Source organism: Drosophila arizonae, chromosome 4 (genome assembly GCF_054131065.1).
Source record: "Drosophila arizonae isolate 15081-1271.41 chromosome 4, UAZ_ARI_1.0, whole genome shotgun sequence".
Lineage (NCBI taxonomy): Eukaryota > Metazoa > Arthropoda > Insecta > Diptera > Drosophilidae > Drosophila > Drosophila arizonae.
In genome coordinates, this window is record NC_142924.1 from 1,764,126 (window position 1) to 1,776,675 (window position 12,550).

At 48.1% G+C, this 12,550-nt stretch overlaps 2 protein-coding genes across 3 annotated transcripts in view; one reads left to right on the forward strand and one right to left on the reverse strand.

The window, feature by feature from the left end:
* LOC108612478 (neurobeachin-like protein 1) overlaps positions 1 to 12,478 on the reverse strand; it is a 36,739-nt gene extending 24,261 nt beyond the window's left edge. The window contains exons 1-17 of one of the 2 annotated variants that reach the window (XM_018005361.2): positions 12,109 to 12,478; positions 11,502 to 11,855; positions 11,249 to 11,435; positions 11,086 to 11,174; positions 10,457 to 10,564; positions 10,156 to 10,305; positions 9,817 to 10,086; positions 9,436 to 9,758; positions 9,167 to 9,374; positions 8,492 to 9,109; positions 7,156 to 8,424; positions 6,493 to 7,099; positions 6,198 to 6,430; positions 5,839 to 6,129; positions 5,441 to 5,777; positions 5,171 to 5,358; positions 53 to 360 (exon numbers count right to left, since the gene is read on the reverse strand). In XM_018005361.2, coding sequence (XP_017860850.1) covers positions 53 to 360; positions 5,171 to 5,358; positions 5,441 to 5,777; positions 5,839 to 6,129; positions 6,198 to 6,430; positions 6,493 to 7,099; positions 7,156 to 8,424; positions 8,492 to 9,109; positions 9,167 to 9,374; positions 9,436 to 9,758; positions 9,817 to 10,086; positions 10,156 to 10,305; positions 10,457 to 10,564; positions 11,086 to 11,174; positions 11,249 to 11,435; positions 11,502 to 11,855; positions 12,109 to 12,159 — 5,591 coding nt within the window. In that variant the 5' untranslated portion in view covers positions 12,160 to 12,478. The remainder of the gene's footprint in view (positions 1 to 52; positions 361 to 5,170; positions 5,359 to 5,440; positions 5,778 to 5,838; positions 6,130 to 6,197; positions 6,431 to 6,492; positions 7,100 to 7,155; positions 8,425 to 8,491; positions 9,110 to 9,166; positions 9,375 to 9,435; positions 9,759 to 9,816; positions 10,087 to 10,155; positions 10,306 to 10,456; positions 10,565 to 11,085; positions 11,175 to 11,248; positions 11,436 to 11,501; positions 11,856 to 12,108) is intronic. The other variant, XM_018005362.2, reaches the window with a different exon arrangement.
* On the forward strand, positions 1,283 to 5,090 carry LOC108612488 (uncharacterized). Its single transcript, XM_089467599.1, has 2 exons — positions 1,283 to 1,500; positions 2,614 to 5,090. Exons 1-2 carry the CDS (start codon positions 1,459 to 1,461, stop codon positions 4,885 to 4,887), a joined length of 2,316 nt encoding a protein of 771 aa, XP_089323725.1. The 5' UTR covers positions 1,283 to 1,458; the 3' UTR covers positions 4,888 to 5,090.
* Positions 12,479 to 12,550: the final 72 nt, after the last annotated feature.

The window sequence follows — 12,550 nt, forward strand, 5'->3', positions numbered from 1 at the left end:
TAATGAATTATATGAGACGGTTGTTTATGCAGTCGCCATGGGGTTTACTTACCCGGTAAACCACGGTCCCCTAGGGCCGTACAAGAAACGCTTGGCGGTCTTCCATTTCTTCCGTATGTGACTGTCGTTCGTTTTGTGCTGCAGTGCAGCATTTTGCAAGCGCTGCATCTCCTCCACCTGTCGCACCTTCCACGGCATGTAGATCTTCTGCTGGAACACCCGGCGATTCGTTGCCTGGAAGCTGGCCCGCTGCTTCGATGCCGCCTTGCACGCCTCATAACACTCCGCCCAGAAGCGATTGATTGGCTCCCACAGATGCAGCTCGATCTCGCGTTGGTAGCGATCGTAGAGTGGCTTTACCTGCGGATATGTAATTATAGGTAAGCACAGTCGTCGGTTAACATATCACAAAATTTGACAGCCAACATAAGTGAGGTTTTATGTGACACTAAACGTGGATCAGTAATATCCTGTATATTATACACTGAAAAGTAATCTGCATAAAACAAATAAATAACTGTGTTATACACGCTTTTATCAGAAAATTCGAGATTAAATATTGATCAGTCATACCCTGTAAATGAGAATGTGAAGTTGGAGGGGTATACTCATAATACACACACTAAAAAAAACAGAGCATTTAAAGCTGATCAACCAATTTATAAAAACATTTACGACAAAAAACTCGTGTCTCAGCTTTTCTACAGCTTTTTTTACAGGGTATCTAGGCCGTTGATCAACCGTAGCCACACAGCAAACCAGCTCGTTTTCGCTTTCATTCATTCGCCGCGCACAGCTTCAGATGCAGAGCGATTCGGAACGGGTATTACGAGACGGGCACGACACGTCCGGTCAGGTTCAAGTTCAATGTGGATGCAGATGGTGCTGCAGCAGCTCGAGGAAGCGCCGTTGGCTCGTGCAACTCGAATGCAGTTTGGCCCATGGCACTGGCCAAAAACAAGTTTTACCCGAATTCAACAAATTTATTTTATTGTTAGCCAAAAAAACAAAAGGAAAATTATAAAATCAGAGAAACATCCGCATTTTGGGTATTCTTTACATAATGGGTCTTACAAGCCCACTTGGCTCGAGGGCAGCCCCGATGGTTCCAGGGCGATGCGCCGTCAGCCGGGTGCTGCACTGGTGGGTGCTTTAATGGCAAACGCTTTGTCTTTTCGACTGGTTCCAGCTGCTGGCGACGTCTCCCCACCGATGGCTGGCGCTGTGTCTGACTCTGACTCTGACTCTGCAGCAATAGCTAACAAAACCAGCCCACTTTCTTGCAGCTCGCTCAGTTGCCGAAAGAAAGTCCGACGAGTCGTGAACGGGTGCGCGCGCTAAAGCATTTACGCGAATCAAGCTCCAATAAAATATCATACATATATACATAAACAACATCTGCAGACCATCCTAACTGTTTGCCTCCAATGAAAGTTGTAGCTGCTTGCCTCAACTCAAATGTGCAAACCAATGTGGCGTTATCTACTTTATCTCTGCCTCGTAAGTGCTCGAACATCGAGAGAAGATGCAAAGAACTCTAAGTGAACAATGAGATAATGAGAATCTGCCAAGTAACTTGGCTTTAAACGAGCTGCAACAGCATCTCAAGTTGGCTGAGATCTTGAAAGAGGGAGAGATCTATTACAGATTAAGAAATATTCTATTCTAATGGAATTTGTGAGACACATATTTTAAACGGGAAGTTTTAAGAACTTTATAGATTTTAAGAATCTCATCACTACTTCAAGTAAATGTACAAATTGTTCTTTTTTCTTGCCTTCCTCTCAAGAAAGAAGTTTTCCGAATTCTAGATTTTTCCATTAAAAGCATTTAGTAGAGATTTAATAAGCTGTACTCAAAATAAATGGAGAAAAGTTATAAATTGAATACCTAGAGTTGCAAGAAATCTACACGAGAATTGGGTGAACTGTAAGAAAATATATGAGTCATTCTTAGAGACTATCAAAGAAACCTGTTATAGGCTAGTTTTGAAAATATCTCCAAGTCTTAGTCTTAAATGAAAGCCTTTCCGTGGTTCAAACGTTAGTCTCCTGAGCAAAGGATGTACTCGATCAGATATCAAGAGAAATTCAGGCAAAGCAAGCCCCCCCAACTACCGCTCCCCTTCCGTCGTAACTTTTCGAGTGCATTGCGCCGGTTAGGCTAATCCGTGTAGACTCCATTGTCTGTCTGTAAAACTGTGAGCAAAACAAAAAACAAAAGCATGGCAAAACGGATTACGATGCCAACTGAACCTGAATTTGGTGACGGTGTTGAGGTTCAATGCTCAACGAAACAAACGGTTGCTGTTGCTTGTTGCTTGTTGCGTGCTGCAAGCGTTGTTGCATGCCACGCAGCCAGCCGGCAATCGATGGCAGCCAATTATGGGATGGGATATGGTGGAGCGAGAGAGTAGGGTGCAGCCAGAGAGAAAGAGGCACGTGATTACGTTACGTGCTTTCGCGGAAGCCACAGAAGCACTGAGCAATAATGCGTCATAGAGCGCGGGTTAAAAGTTAAAGGTTGACAAACATCTCTGCCAAGTTGTTGGCAAATAGAAAAATGGTTGGGAGAAAGTTAACATAAATCGTTAAACATTGACTTCTCTTGCAGCTGCTGCCTTTGGCGCTGGGCGAGCACAGTCCGGGCAATGCCACAGCTCTAACTCAACTCGGAAACAACAACAGCAGCAGCAGCAGCACCAACAGCACCGAGTTGCTACCAATTGCTGAGAAACTCATACGCTATCGACGACATCCACCGCACAGCAAACGCAGCAAGCATCGAAGACGCAATAAGGGACCCAAGACTAAGTATGGACCGCCCAGCTATCCGGCGGAGCCTCCGATTAACTACTACAAGCACACGCCCTCCTTTCCGACGCATCACGAGTTGCCTGGTTTCTCGCTGGATGATTTTCAGCACTTGAAATTCGATGGGGCCGACTTCCAGATACCCGCCTCCAGCTACGAGGCACAGTCCATGGATCTGGATCTGTATAGCCATGGGGAGCCGGATCTGTATGGCGCTCACAAGTTTCCCAGTCTCGAGTACAGCATTGCCGACAGCCATGAATCTCCTCCACCCTCGCTGAGCTCCTACGACCACAAGCCCCATCAGAAGTATGGCGTGCCACCGCAACACCAGAGCTTTGACTCCCCTAGCTCCTTTGTGTCACATCATTACGAACCGCCGCCTGCTCCGGCACATCCACCATCAACTAAATACGGAGCGCCCGCTGTGTCCAGCTATAAGCATTCAGCCTCCCTACCTGCTCCTGACTCCTACTCCATTTACGAGCACAAGATACCGAATTCCGGCTACCATCACAGCTTTGCAGAGCCCCCACCCAAACCCCCAACACATAACACCAACTTTGAGATCTCCTATTCACCTCCCGCCTTCGAGATATCCACCTCCTACCAGGCCAATGAGCCACAATACGAACACAACTATGCAAAGCCATCGCCTGGTCATAGCTACGAGCCACCACCATCGTCTCACAATAGTTATCAGCCTCCAGCTCCTGCTCCTGGCCATAGCTATGACGCGCCACCATCATCGCACGATAGTTATCAGCCTCCAGCATCTCCACCTGGACATAGTTATCAACCACCAAGCTCTTCCCATGACAGCTATCAACCACCAAGCTCTTCCCATGACAGCTATCAACCACCAGGTCCATCGTCAGATCATGGCTATCATCCACCTGCTTCCTCTCATGATAGCTATCAGCCACCTAGTCAGAGCTATCATCCTCCAACATCATCCCACGATAGCTATCTTCCACCAACTTCATCTCATGACGGCTATCTTCCACCCGCTCCATCGCCTCCTAATCTCGGCTATCAGCCTGGGCCCTCGCCTGCTCACGATTTCCAACCACCACAAGACACTCACTATGCGGAGCCGCCGCCCCCATCATTAGATCATGCGCCCAGCTATTCCCAACCGGATACCCATCAACCCGCCCAGAACTATCCGCAGGAGAACTATGCACCACCCTCAGAGGAGTTGCCTCTCACGCCCAATCATAAATTTCCCAGCTTTGATTTTCCAAAATCCAGTTACGAAGTGCCCATCTACGATCCCATACCCTTTGAGGCATCAAACAAAGATGAGCAGGAATCCTATCCGCCCATACTACCCGAAAATACGCCCAACGAGCTACCCTCGGATGATACCCATACCGCAGGCAGTTCTCGTACGCCAACAAAGAGTCGCAAGCGCAAGCGTCGCCCCGCCTTGGCGACGGTTTCTAAGAAACATACGCTGGATGTGCCGGAGCTGCAGGAGGCTTACGATGCTAATGCCCATGTCCATGCGAGGGATACAGATTTAGATACAGCTGCTCATGGCTCTCGCCATGTGGAGCAGAAGCGAAAGTATGTGAGCTATGTAACGCCCTCGATAAGCCCAAGCACAACAACGACAACCACCTCGGCACCCTGGAGTCCCATGCGTGTCCGCCCCACTTCCAGCAATGGCTTCATACCCACGGTGGTTACAAGCACACCACCAACGCGCAGCAGAGGTCGCGGCACTTCCCGCTTCCGCAGTCGTAATCCCAGCACTGAGGCCACCTCGACGGTGGTTACCATCGAGAAGTCTCGCTCGCAGAGCTATTACGATGGCACAATTGCGCCGCCCACCTATCAACAGTTCACGGTGGGGCGTGGTGCGAGGCCAACGCGACCCACTCAGCTGCGAGGTGGTGGCACCACTCCGGCCTTGAACGGCGGCACGGAGCGCAATGCGACTCCAAGGCGCACCACCAAAGGCATCTTCGATACGACGCTCTTCAAGACTCCCCAGAGCGATCGCGAAATGGAGAGAAAGCTCCTCGCGCTACGTCAGAACTTGCCAAAAAATCACAAACTATATTAACAAGAGACTTCTATGTGGGGACTACGAGATAGTACTATCATCGCAACGGAACACGTAAGACTACTTTGGAGCTTGGAGCTAGGTTTAGAAATAGTTTAAGACAAATTTAAATTAAATAAAACGGAAAACGAATTGTGTTGAATAACATTGGAAAAATGTGGGGCAAGGCTTTATCAAAATTACAGCCAATTTATAATTACAGCCCGGTAAGGCTAGGTTTATTTGTTTACCCTTTGTCTAAACTACTGCTACTTCATATACATGTCGAAACTCAGCTACTTACCATGCGTTCCATAAAGTTGCGCCACTTTTTGCTTGTGCTGTACATTTGAAAGTCATTGAAGAATACCGGACCGGAGGACGTGGATGGAAGATCAGGCAGAGTGGTGTCCAAGTTGAAGGCGGAGCGGCATTTCTCCAGCAGCGCCTTCATTACAGGCATCAAGAACGAATACTCCTCCGGATTGCCAACTGGGAAATGAAATGAGGGAGAGAGAGAGAGAGAGAGTGAGATGTAGCATAGCTATAGAACACAATTATAGGGCGTAGTTACCTTCAATAGCATTATCGAGCGCTCGGTTGATGCTGTAGAGCAGATAGGAAAGCTCGGCAGGATCCTCTGTGGAGCGACTTTGAAGTATGGCATGCAATTTGGCTGTGGCCATGGCTACAATACCAGGATTCGGATGATGCGAGCATTTGAGCAACAGACCCAGATACAAGCGAATCATATCCGACCAATCATCCGAGGAGCCCTGCTGGAATATCATCAGGGCATCGAGTAGAGCGAGCACGCCATCCAACAGCTTGGTGGAGCACTTCTTGGACTCATCCTCATTGGAGCCAAGCACCACCAGCTCATAGACCATGCGCAGAATATTTGAGGCGTTCTAAAAATACAAATTCAAAGATTAAACAGAGAAAGTTTGAATCCGGATTAAGGTAATCCACCTCCTGATTGATGTGCGTTTGACTGCCATGCTCCGAGAGATCGAATAGCGAAGCTTGCACTGCCATTTCCAGGATGCGCAGACGCAGCGACAAGTGCGAGGTGATTAGCTCATTGTTTAATGCCAGCAAATTAATGCAGCCGAGCACCTGACCGCGCTCCTGCCAGCACTGCGGATGATCGTTGCCAATGCCGCGCCAGAAAACGTTGAATAACGTGTTTGAAACCAAATAAACCAGCTGCTCCTCGCTGTCCACATCGCCCTCGGCCATAAAGTCAAAGCCAGATGTGCTCTGGAATGGGAGAAATATTATATAATGCCATGGCCATGCCATGCCATGTTAAATATAGGAATACCAACCTCCATGGAATCGCTCTTTTTGGCTGGTCCATGCGGCGATTGTGTGGAGCTTTCGGAGCTCAAAGACTCCTCGCGCTGCAACGAAGCACTGGGCGTATTCTCCGTAGTTTCCGTGGAGCTGCCCAGCGTGAGCGACTCGAATGTGTCCTGAATGTCGTGTGTGGTCTGGCGTATTACCGAGAAGACGCTATTCACGTTCTCGACGACAGCGCCAGAGACAGATTCCGCGAGTTCTAGAAGCAAACAAAGTACGATTTAGTAAACTGCATTAGATGAGGGCTTCTGCTGCACTTACCCTTAATCTCGCTCTCTATCACAGTGGCTGCCTCGGAGACGCTCGCTTGAATCTCATTGAGTATCAGTCCACTGTCGCTCTGCTCGTCCTGCGAGTGTTGCTGCTGCTGCAGTTGGGCCAGTCCAATCTCCTGATCCGAGAATGTAATCAGATCAGCTTGCGCCAGGAAACTGGAGTTGTCCTCCAGCAACACATCCATATTGATGCCAAAGCTGCGACGACGCTCCTCAACCGGCGGAATGCTCGTGATGGGCTTTCGAATGAGCAGGCGAGCAATGGACTCCTGCCAGCCGGTTTGCTTGGCTATTGCCAACGTCGATTGCTGCTTGACAAACGTCGTTTGCAGCAGCCGCTTGGCAATTTCCAGCTTCACCTGCAGATCACAGCTGCTCACATGGTAGACGACAAACATGAGCCCGCCATAGTCCGGCTGGGCGCCCAGCATTTCGTCCACAAGGTAAAATAATATCGTGGAGCTCAGCGACATGGGCGTTATAAAGGAAAAGAATCCAGGAAACATGCTCTGCTCGCTGTTCGAGTCGTACAGACGCAACACCTGCTTATACTTCTGATGCACACGCGAAGTCGCTAGCAAGGCGCCAAGGAACTGCAAAAGGGGAGAGGCATTAAAAGAGGAATTCCATTATAGAGGGATGCACTTACTCGTATGGCCGCCTCTTGGACCTCGCTGCTGTAGCTCTTGTCTACGAAGAAATTATAGATGAGATTTGCGCTTTGGGGCTCGTGCAGCAGCAGCACCATCTGATCCTTGCAGTTCTTGCCGCGCACATACAACGTCAGCATCTCGAGCAGCTCGACCAGCACAAGCTCCTGTCGCACCGAGGCCAGGAAGGCAATTATAGCATTCACCTCCTTGATGTTCACATCCTTTTGCAAATAGAAGCGAACAATGCCGAAGAGCGTGGCCCGAATGGTGCGCGCATCATCGGTGGAGATGTTATCCGGTGTGCTGTAGTACTGACGCACTACGTCCAACATGAACTGAACGCCATAGCGTCGTCGGAAGTATTTCCGGTCATTCTTGATCATCGCACTCAAATATTGGACGTGACCGAGAGTTATTTGGAACTGCAGACGCGACCAAATGGCAAAGTCGAAGACAATGTGCTCGTACAGCGCATCCAGTAGCTGGGCATTGCCGGCTGGCGTGGACTTGTGTGCCTGCAGGGATTCCATAAGCAGATGCGTAGCCATCAAGGCATTCACATCGAAGAACTGGGCAGGACAGCGCTGGAGCATGGTGCCAATGATGGCCAGGCAGTCGCTGTTCAGCAGCTGCTGCTGATTGTTCTCATGCTCGTGGGTGAGATAGCGCAGCAGGCAGAGCAGACTGGCCAAGGGATGTTGAATCATCTTCCATTCAGTGTACATATTGGACGACAGCATTTCCCAGTCCGTAAACTCTTCGGCTGTGGGCGTCCTAAGCGAAGGGGTTGTTGGTGTTGGAGCCGCTTCTTCGTTCGTACTTCCAATGGAAACGTCCGCGTCTTGTTCTTTAATCAAGCGATGCAGCATGGGCAGTATGGCATTGATGCCTCCGATGCTGTTGATCGTATCCTGTATCTTGATTGTCTTGCAGTACTGCGCACTTATTCGGCCTGGATATTTGCCACCTGGTATCAGATCCTGGCAGCTGCCATGCCAAACAGCACCAGGCGCATAGCAGAACACAAATCGTGAATTCAGCTCCAGCAGATCGTTGTCCTGTGAGAAGATCGAGCTGAAGTTTATGCCAGCATCGAATATGGTCTTCAGGCTCGTTGTGGGCTCTGCTAGCAGCACGCCACCCAGCTGGCCCTGCAGGCAAACCTGCTCGCCAAACACCGTATCCTGCATGCCAATGGGAAAGTTCTTCACGTTGGGATCAAAGGCAGTTTGGGTGCGCAACGGTAGAGTAAAGTAGTTGGAAACCTGCAAAGGGATCGATAGATTACAATGCTAGTTCTTAAGAGTTCAGAGTTAATCATATGCGGCTTACATTCGCTGACAAGGTGCGCTCCAGCAGACTGGGCAGCATGCCTTTGTAGGCCGATCCACTCTCCTGTGAGGAGGAGCGTGGCATTGATCCACTCTTGCCCACCTCACTCTGCTTGGGTGGTGGAGCCAGCACAGCGCCGACACCGCACATGGTAAAGGGTTCATTCACAGCCTGCACTTTCAGCGTGGCGCTCAGCTTCTGCACAAAGTCTACATAGATATTGATCTGGCTGTAGGAGAAGGGACGCTTCGGCGGCGTTATGGCCACCGTTAGGTAATGCCATTGTCCATTCAGCAACGTTTTGGTGGCTGTAGCTGTGGTCAGGTATTCGCGACGTGTTAAGGCAGCCACCACCACGTTGCCGTTGGGCTGCACGAAGACCTCAAACCCACAGCCGCTGGCCGTGTGCAAGGTGAGCAGCATGCGCCGTGCATTCGACTCCGGCTGACTGAGTGGATTGAAACGCACGAGCATGTGAAAAATGAAGCCATACGATCCAGAGAGTGTCCAGTTCTTGATGTCCGGCACTAAGATGCCATCCGCTGGCTGCTCAATGGCGAAATATTGTGAGCAGCAGTTGTTGCCACGCAGGCTCTGCAGCGCGATCATGACGACGGTCTAGAAGGCGTTTAAGTAAGTTTTCTATTTTGATCTATTGTTTCGAATCTTGCTCACCTGTTGCAGCTGCTTGTACTGTGCAAACTTTGTGCCCTGTCGCAGCAGGGCAAATATGCACTTTAGCTCCACGGGCACAATGCTCAGCTTGCTCAGCTCCTCGATCAGCTTGATCAGATTCTGGGCACAGTTCTCGGCGAGCAGTTCGCTGCGCAGCAAGCAAACGCAAGCAGCTTTGACCACGCGACTGCCACAAGCAACAGTTTTACTGGGGATTGCAGAGTTGGATAAAGTGGACATATGTGGGATTCTGTTTCGTTGTCACTCACGTGCCGTAGTTATCCGTGCAGCCCTTGAGCAGCAGCACGCTGACATGCAGCTGCTCCTCCTCCTGAAGATCAGGCAGCCATTGCAGCAGCTGCAGCATGACCTCCGGCAACACCAGCAGACGCTGCTCCGCATTGTAGCCCAGATTGAAGCAAGCATCCAGGAGCGCAATGGAGGGTGCTTCAAATTCACGCATGCTGCCAAAGAGGCGTTCAATGCGTCCAGCCAGACGCAGCTGCTCTGCACAACGTGGCGAACTCTGTGTCAAGGCAGCTAACGCATCCATCGTGCTGCTCAAAGTGGGTGTATGGGATATGTGCCAAGGCTAAGGAAGAGAAAAAGCTAATGAATTTCTTGCCATTCAGTCATAGCTAGAGACTCACCCGAATACTTTGGGGCAAACCTATAAGCAGTTCCAGCAGATTTGTCTCGCCAATGGCCTCGCTGACATCGCCGCCACGTGCGTCCCTATTCAAAAAGAGCTGCACAGCAGCCACACTCGCGGAGAGTGCCGTCATATCAATAGCCACATCGCTGTCGGTGTCGCTGGTTATATCAAAGCTGGCAGCGCCGCTGTCAAAGTGCGTCGTCGCCAACAGCTGCTGCAGTGCATCACAATAGAGTTGGATTAATATAACTAGATCTATTTGGCGCTGCAAAAGAGATGAGAAAAGTTAGCGAGAGATATTATTGCGCTATATGTATATATGGCAACGACTTACTTCTTCTGGACTAGATTTTTGAAGTACAATGACCATCAAAGCGTAACAATTGAGGGCCACATGGCGCAGGCTGCTCGCGCTCTCCCACTGCTGCAGGATGCGCATGATGATGGAAACAGTTGCTGGGCATATTGCTCGCATGCCATTTCGCTGCAGTAAACGACAGATTAAATATCCAAAACAACATATAGAGCACATACAGGGGGATGAGAGACAGAGAGAGAGAGAGAGAGAGAGAGAGAGTGGGGCAGGATAGGGGGAGATAGAGATACAGATGATAAAAGCGTTTTTAACCACTCACCAAATTATTATCACAGTTTAGAAGCAGCCCATCACCCGATCGATGGGCATTTGTAGTAATTAGAGCGTTAGTAGTATTTCTAGATGTTGAATTCGAGTTTAGAGTTTTCTGCACGCACACACACAATGGTATAGAATATTTTTAAAGATTTTCTTATTCAACAAACGTCAACAATATGAAAAACGAAATGAAATTTTGAATAAAGCAGTGAATAGAAAAGGAAATATCTATAGACGGAGTGCAGAGTGCAACAAATGTTATAAATAAATATTAATTTAAATAGGTTCAATATCATGTACAGGAAACTTAGACAATTAACAGTTTTTTTTATGAAACACATGAATGTAGTAACAGATTGAACAGAAAGGAAAGAATATATAGGTCATTAAAGATAGTAAGTAACAAAATAAGTCTATAATAACAATTTTACAGCTCGCTATGGCATAATTAACAAGAAGACAATTTTGAATGAAAATTACGAAGCAGAGAAATGGTATTTGAGTGGGCCAATGTGCAGACGGGCTACAATTTGTGTGCTCAATTAAAGACAATCATAAATAGATAACAAAATTAATTTAGATGGTTTATAGATTAATTCCGTGACAGAACTTCAGTTCTGTACGCTGTACCTGAGAGCCGCTGATAATGGCGCCCAGCACATGCAGCAGACTCTCTCCGATGTCGGCAAACTTCAGCAGCGATTCGTTCTGAAAGCAATCTGTAAGGCAAAACAAAAACGAAGTATACATAAATACCAATAACAACTGAGATAAACGGGCCACAATAACATACCATAGATAAAGGGCACGATTTCTACGTGCACCGCATGCGGCTTGTAGGGCAATCGACTATAATCTGCCAATTGGTTGCGCAGAAAACTGCGCCAAGTCAGATAAGGATCGTACATGACCTCCAGGAATGATGAAAAACTGCGGAACAGGTGACTCATTGCCAGCGAAGAGCGCGGCTGCTCCATTTGCTAAGCAGGAAATACAAAAACAAAACTTTTTTATTTTGCAACAGTTTCGGTTAGTTGCGCGCTTACCTGGGCAAACACCTTTGTAAGTATGGCGATTAGATTGGGCTTGTACTCGTACTTAATTATGGCCAATATATTGTCAAAATGCCGGCAAACAATAACCAGACAGTCAATCAGTATGGCCACCTGTTCGATGCCCTGCTCATCGAGATTATCCGTGTCGCACTTATCCCTCGCGACGATGATGAACTTGCCAATGGCGGGTAGCAGCTCGTCGGGCAGCCGACCAAGATGTGGTCCATTGTCTGGCCGCACCTCGTGCCACAGCGGACAGTGCTCAGACTGAAAGTCTAGTTGCAATTGACTGCGCCAAATGTCCACAAACCGTGCCACAAACTCACGAAAATATGTTTCGTCATTCTGCAGGAAAATGTGGCAAGAGTGTAAGCAAGGGCCAAGAGTTAAGTCTGACTGTGATTATATAATCATGCAAAATAGATATGTTTGTCCACGGCCATAAAGGCGCGGCCATTTTCTGCGGTGATTAATGCAAGCAAATTCGCAAAAAGAAATATAGGCGAAAAAAAACACGTCACCTTCCCCGCCTGCAGCAACGGAAGAACAAAACAAAAGCCGCCTGCTAATCCCAATTAGAATCCTTCCAATTGCTTACCTTGGTTGTGTATTGCACCCACAGGTTGTAAATATCCTTTTTGTTGTCCATTTTTGTGCGGTTCAGCTTTGAAAAACCATTTGTTACTATTTTCTTTCCAATCAGCGGCCTCAACAAAAAAAATTGTTTACTACGAGAAGAAGAGGAGTCAGAGACCAGCAACAGCAATAAGAATAGTTAAAAACAAATTAGCACTGCACTTGCTTAAATACAGCAACAATTTCTTAATTTTGTGCTAATAGTAAGGAGAGCGCACTTTGGCTTCAAACACTTTTATAAAATAACAAACATTTGTTAAATAGCAATTTTTTCCATTGCACGGCGAGTGCTGCAAGCCACAGCTGATAAGCAGCTGTTCTAGAGTTGCCAACTGTAATGCAATTAATCGACTTATTATGGCGGCTATCGATATGCTTATTTTGAGTGCTGCAAAATGCCGCTA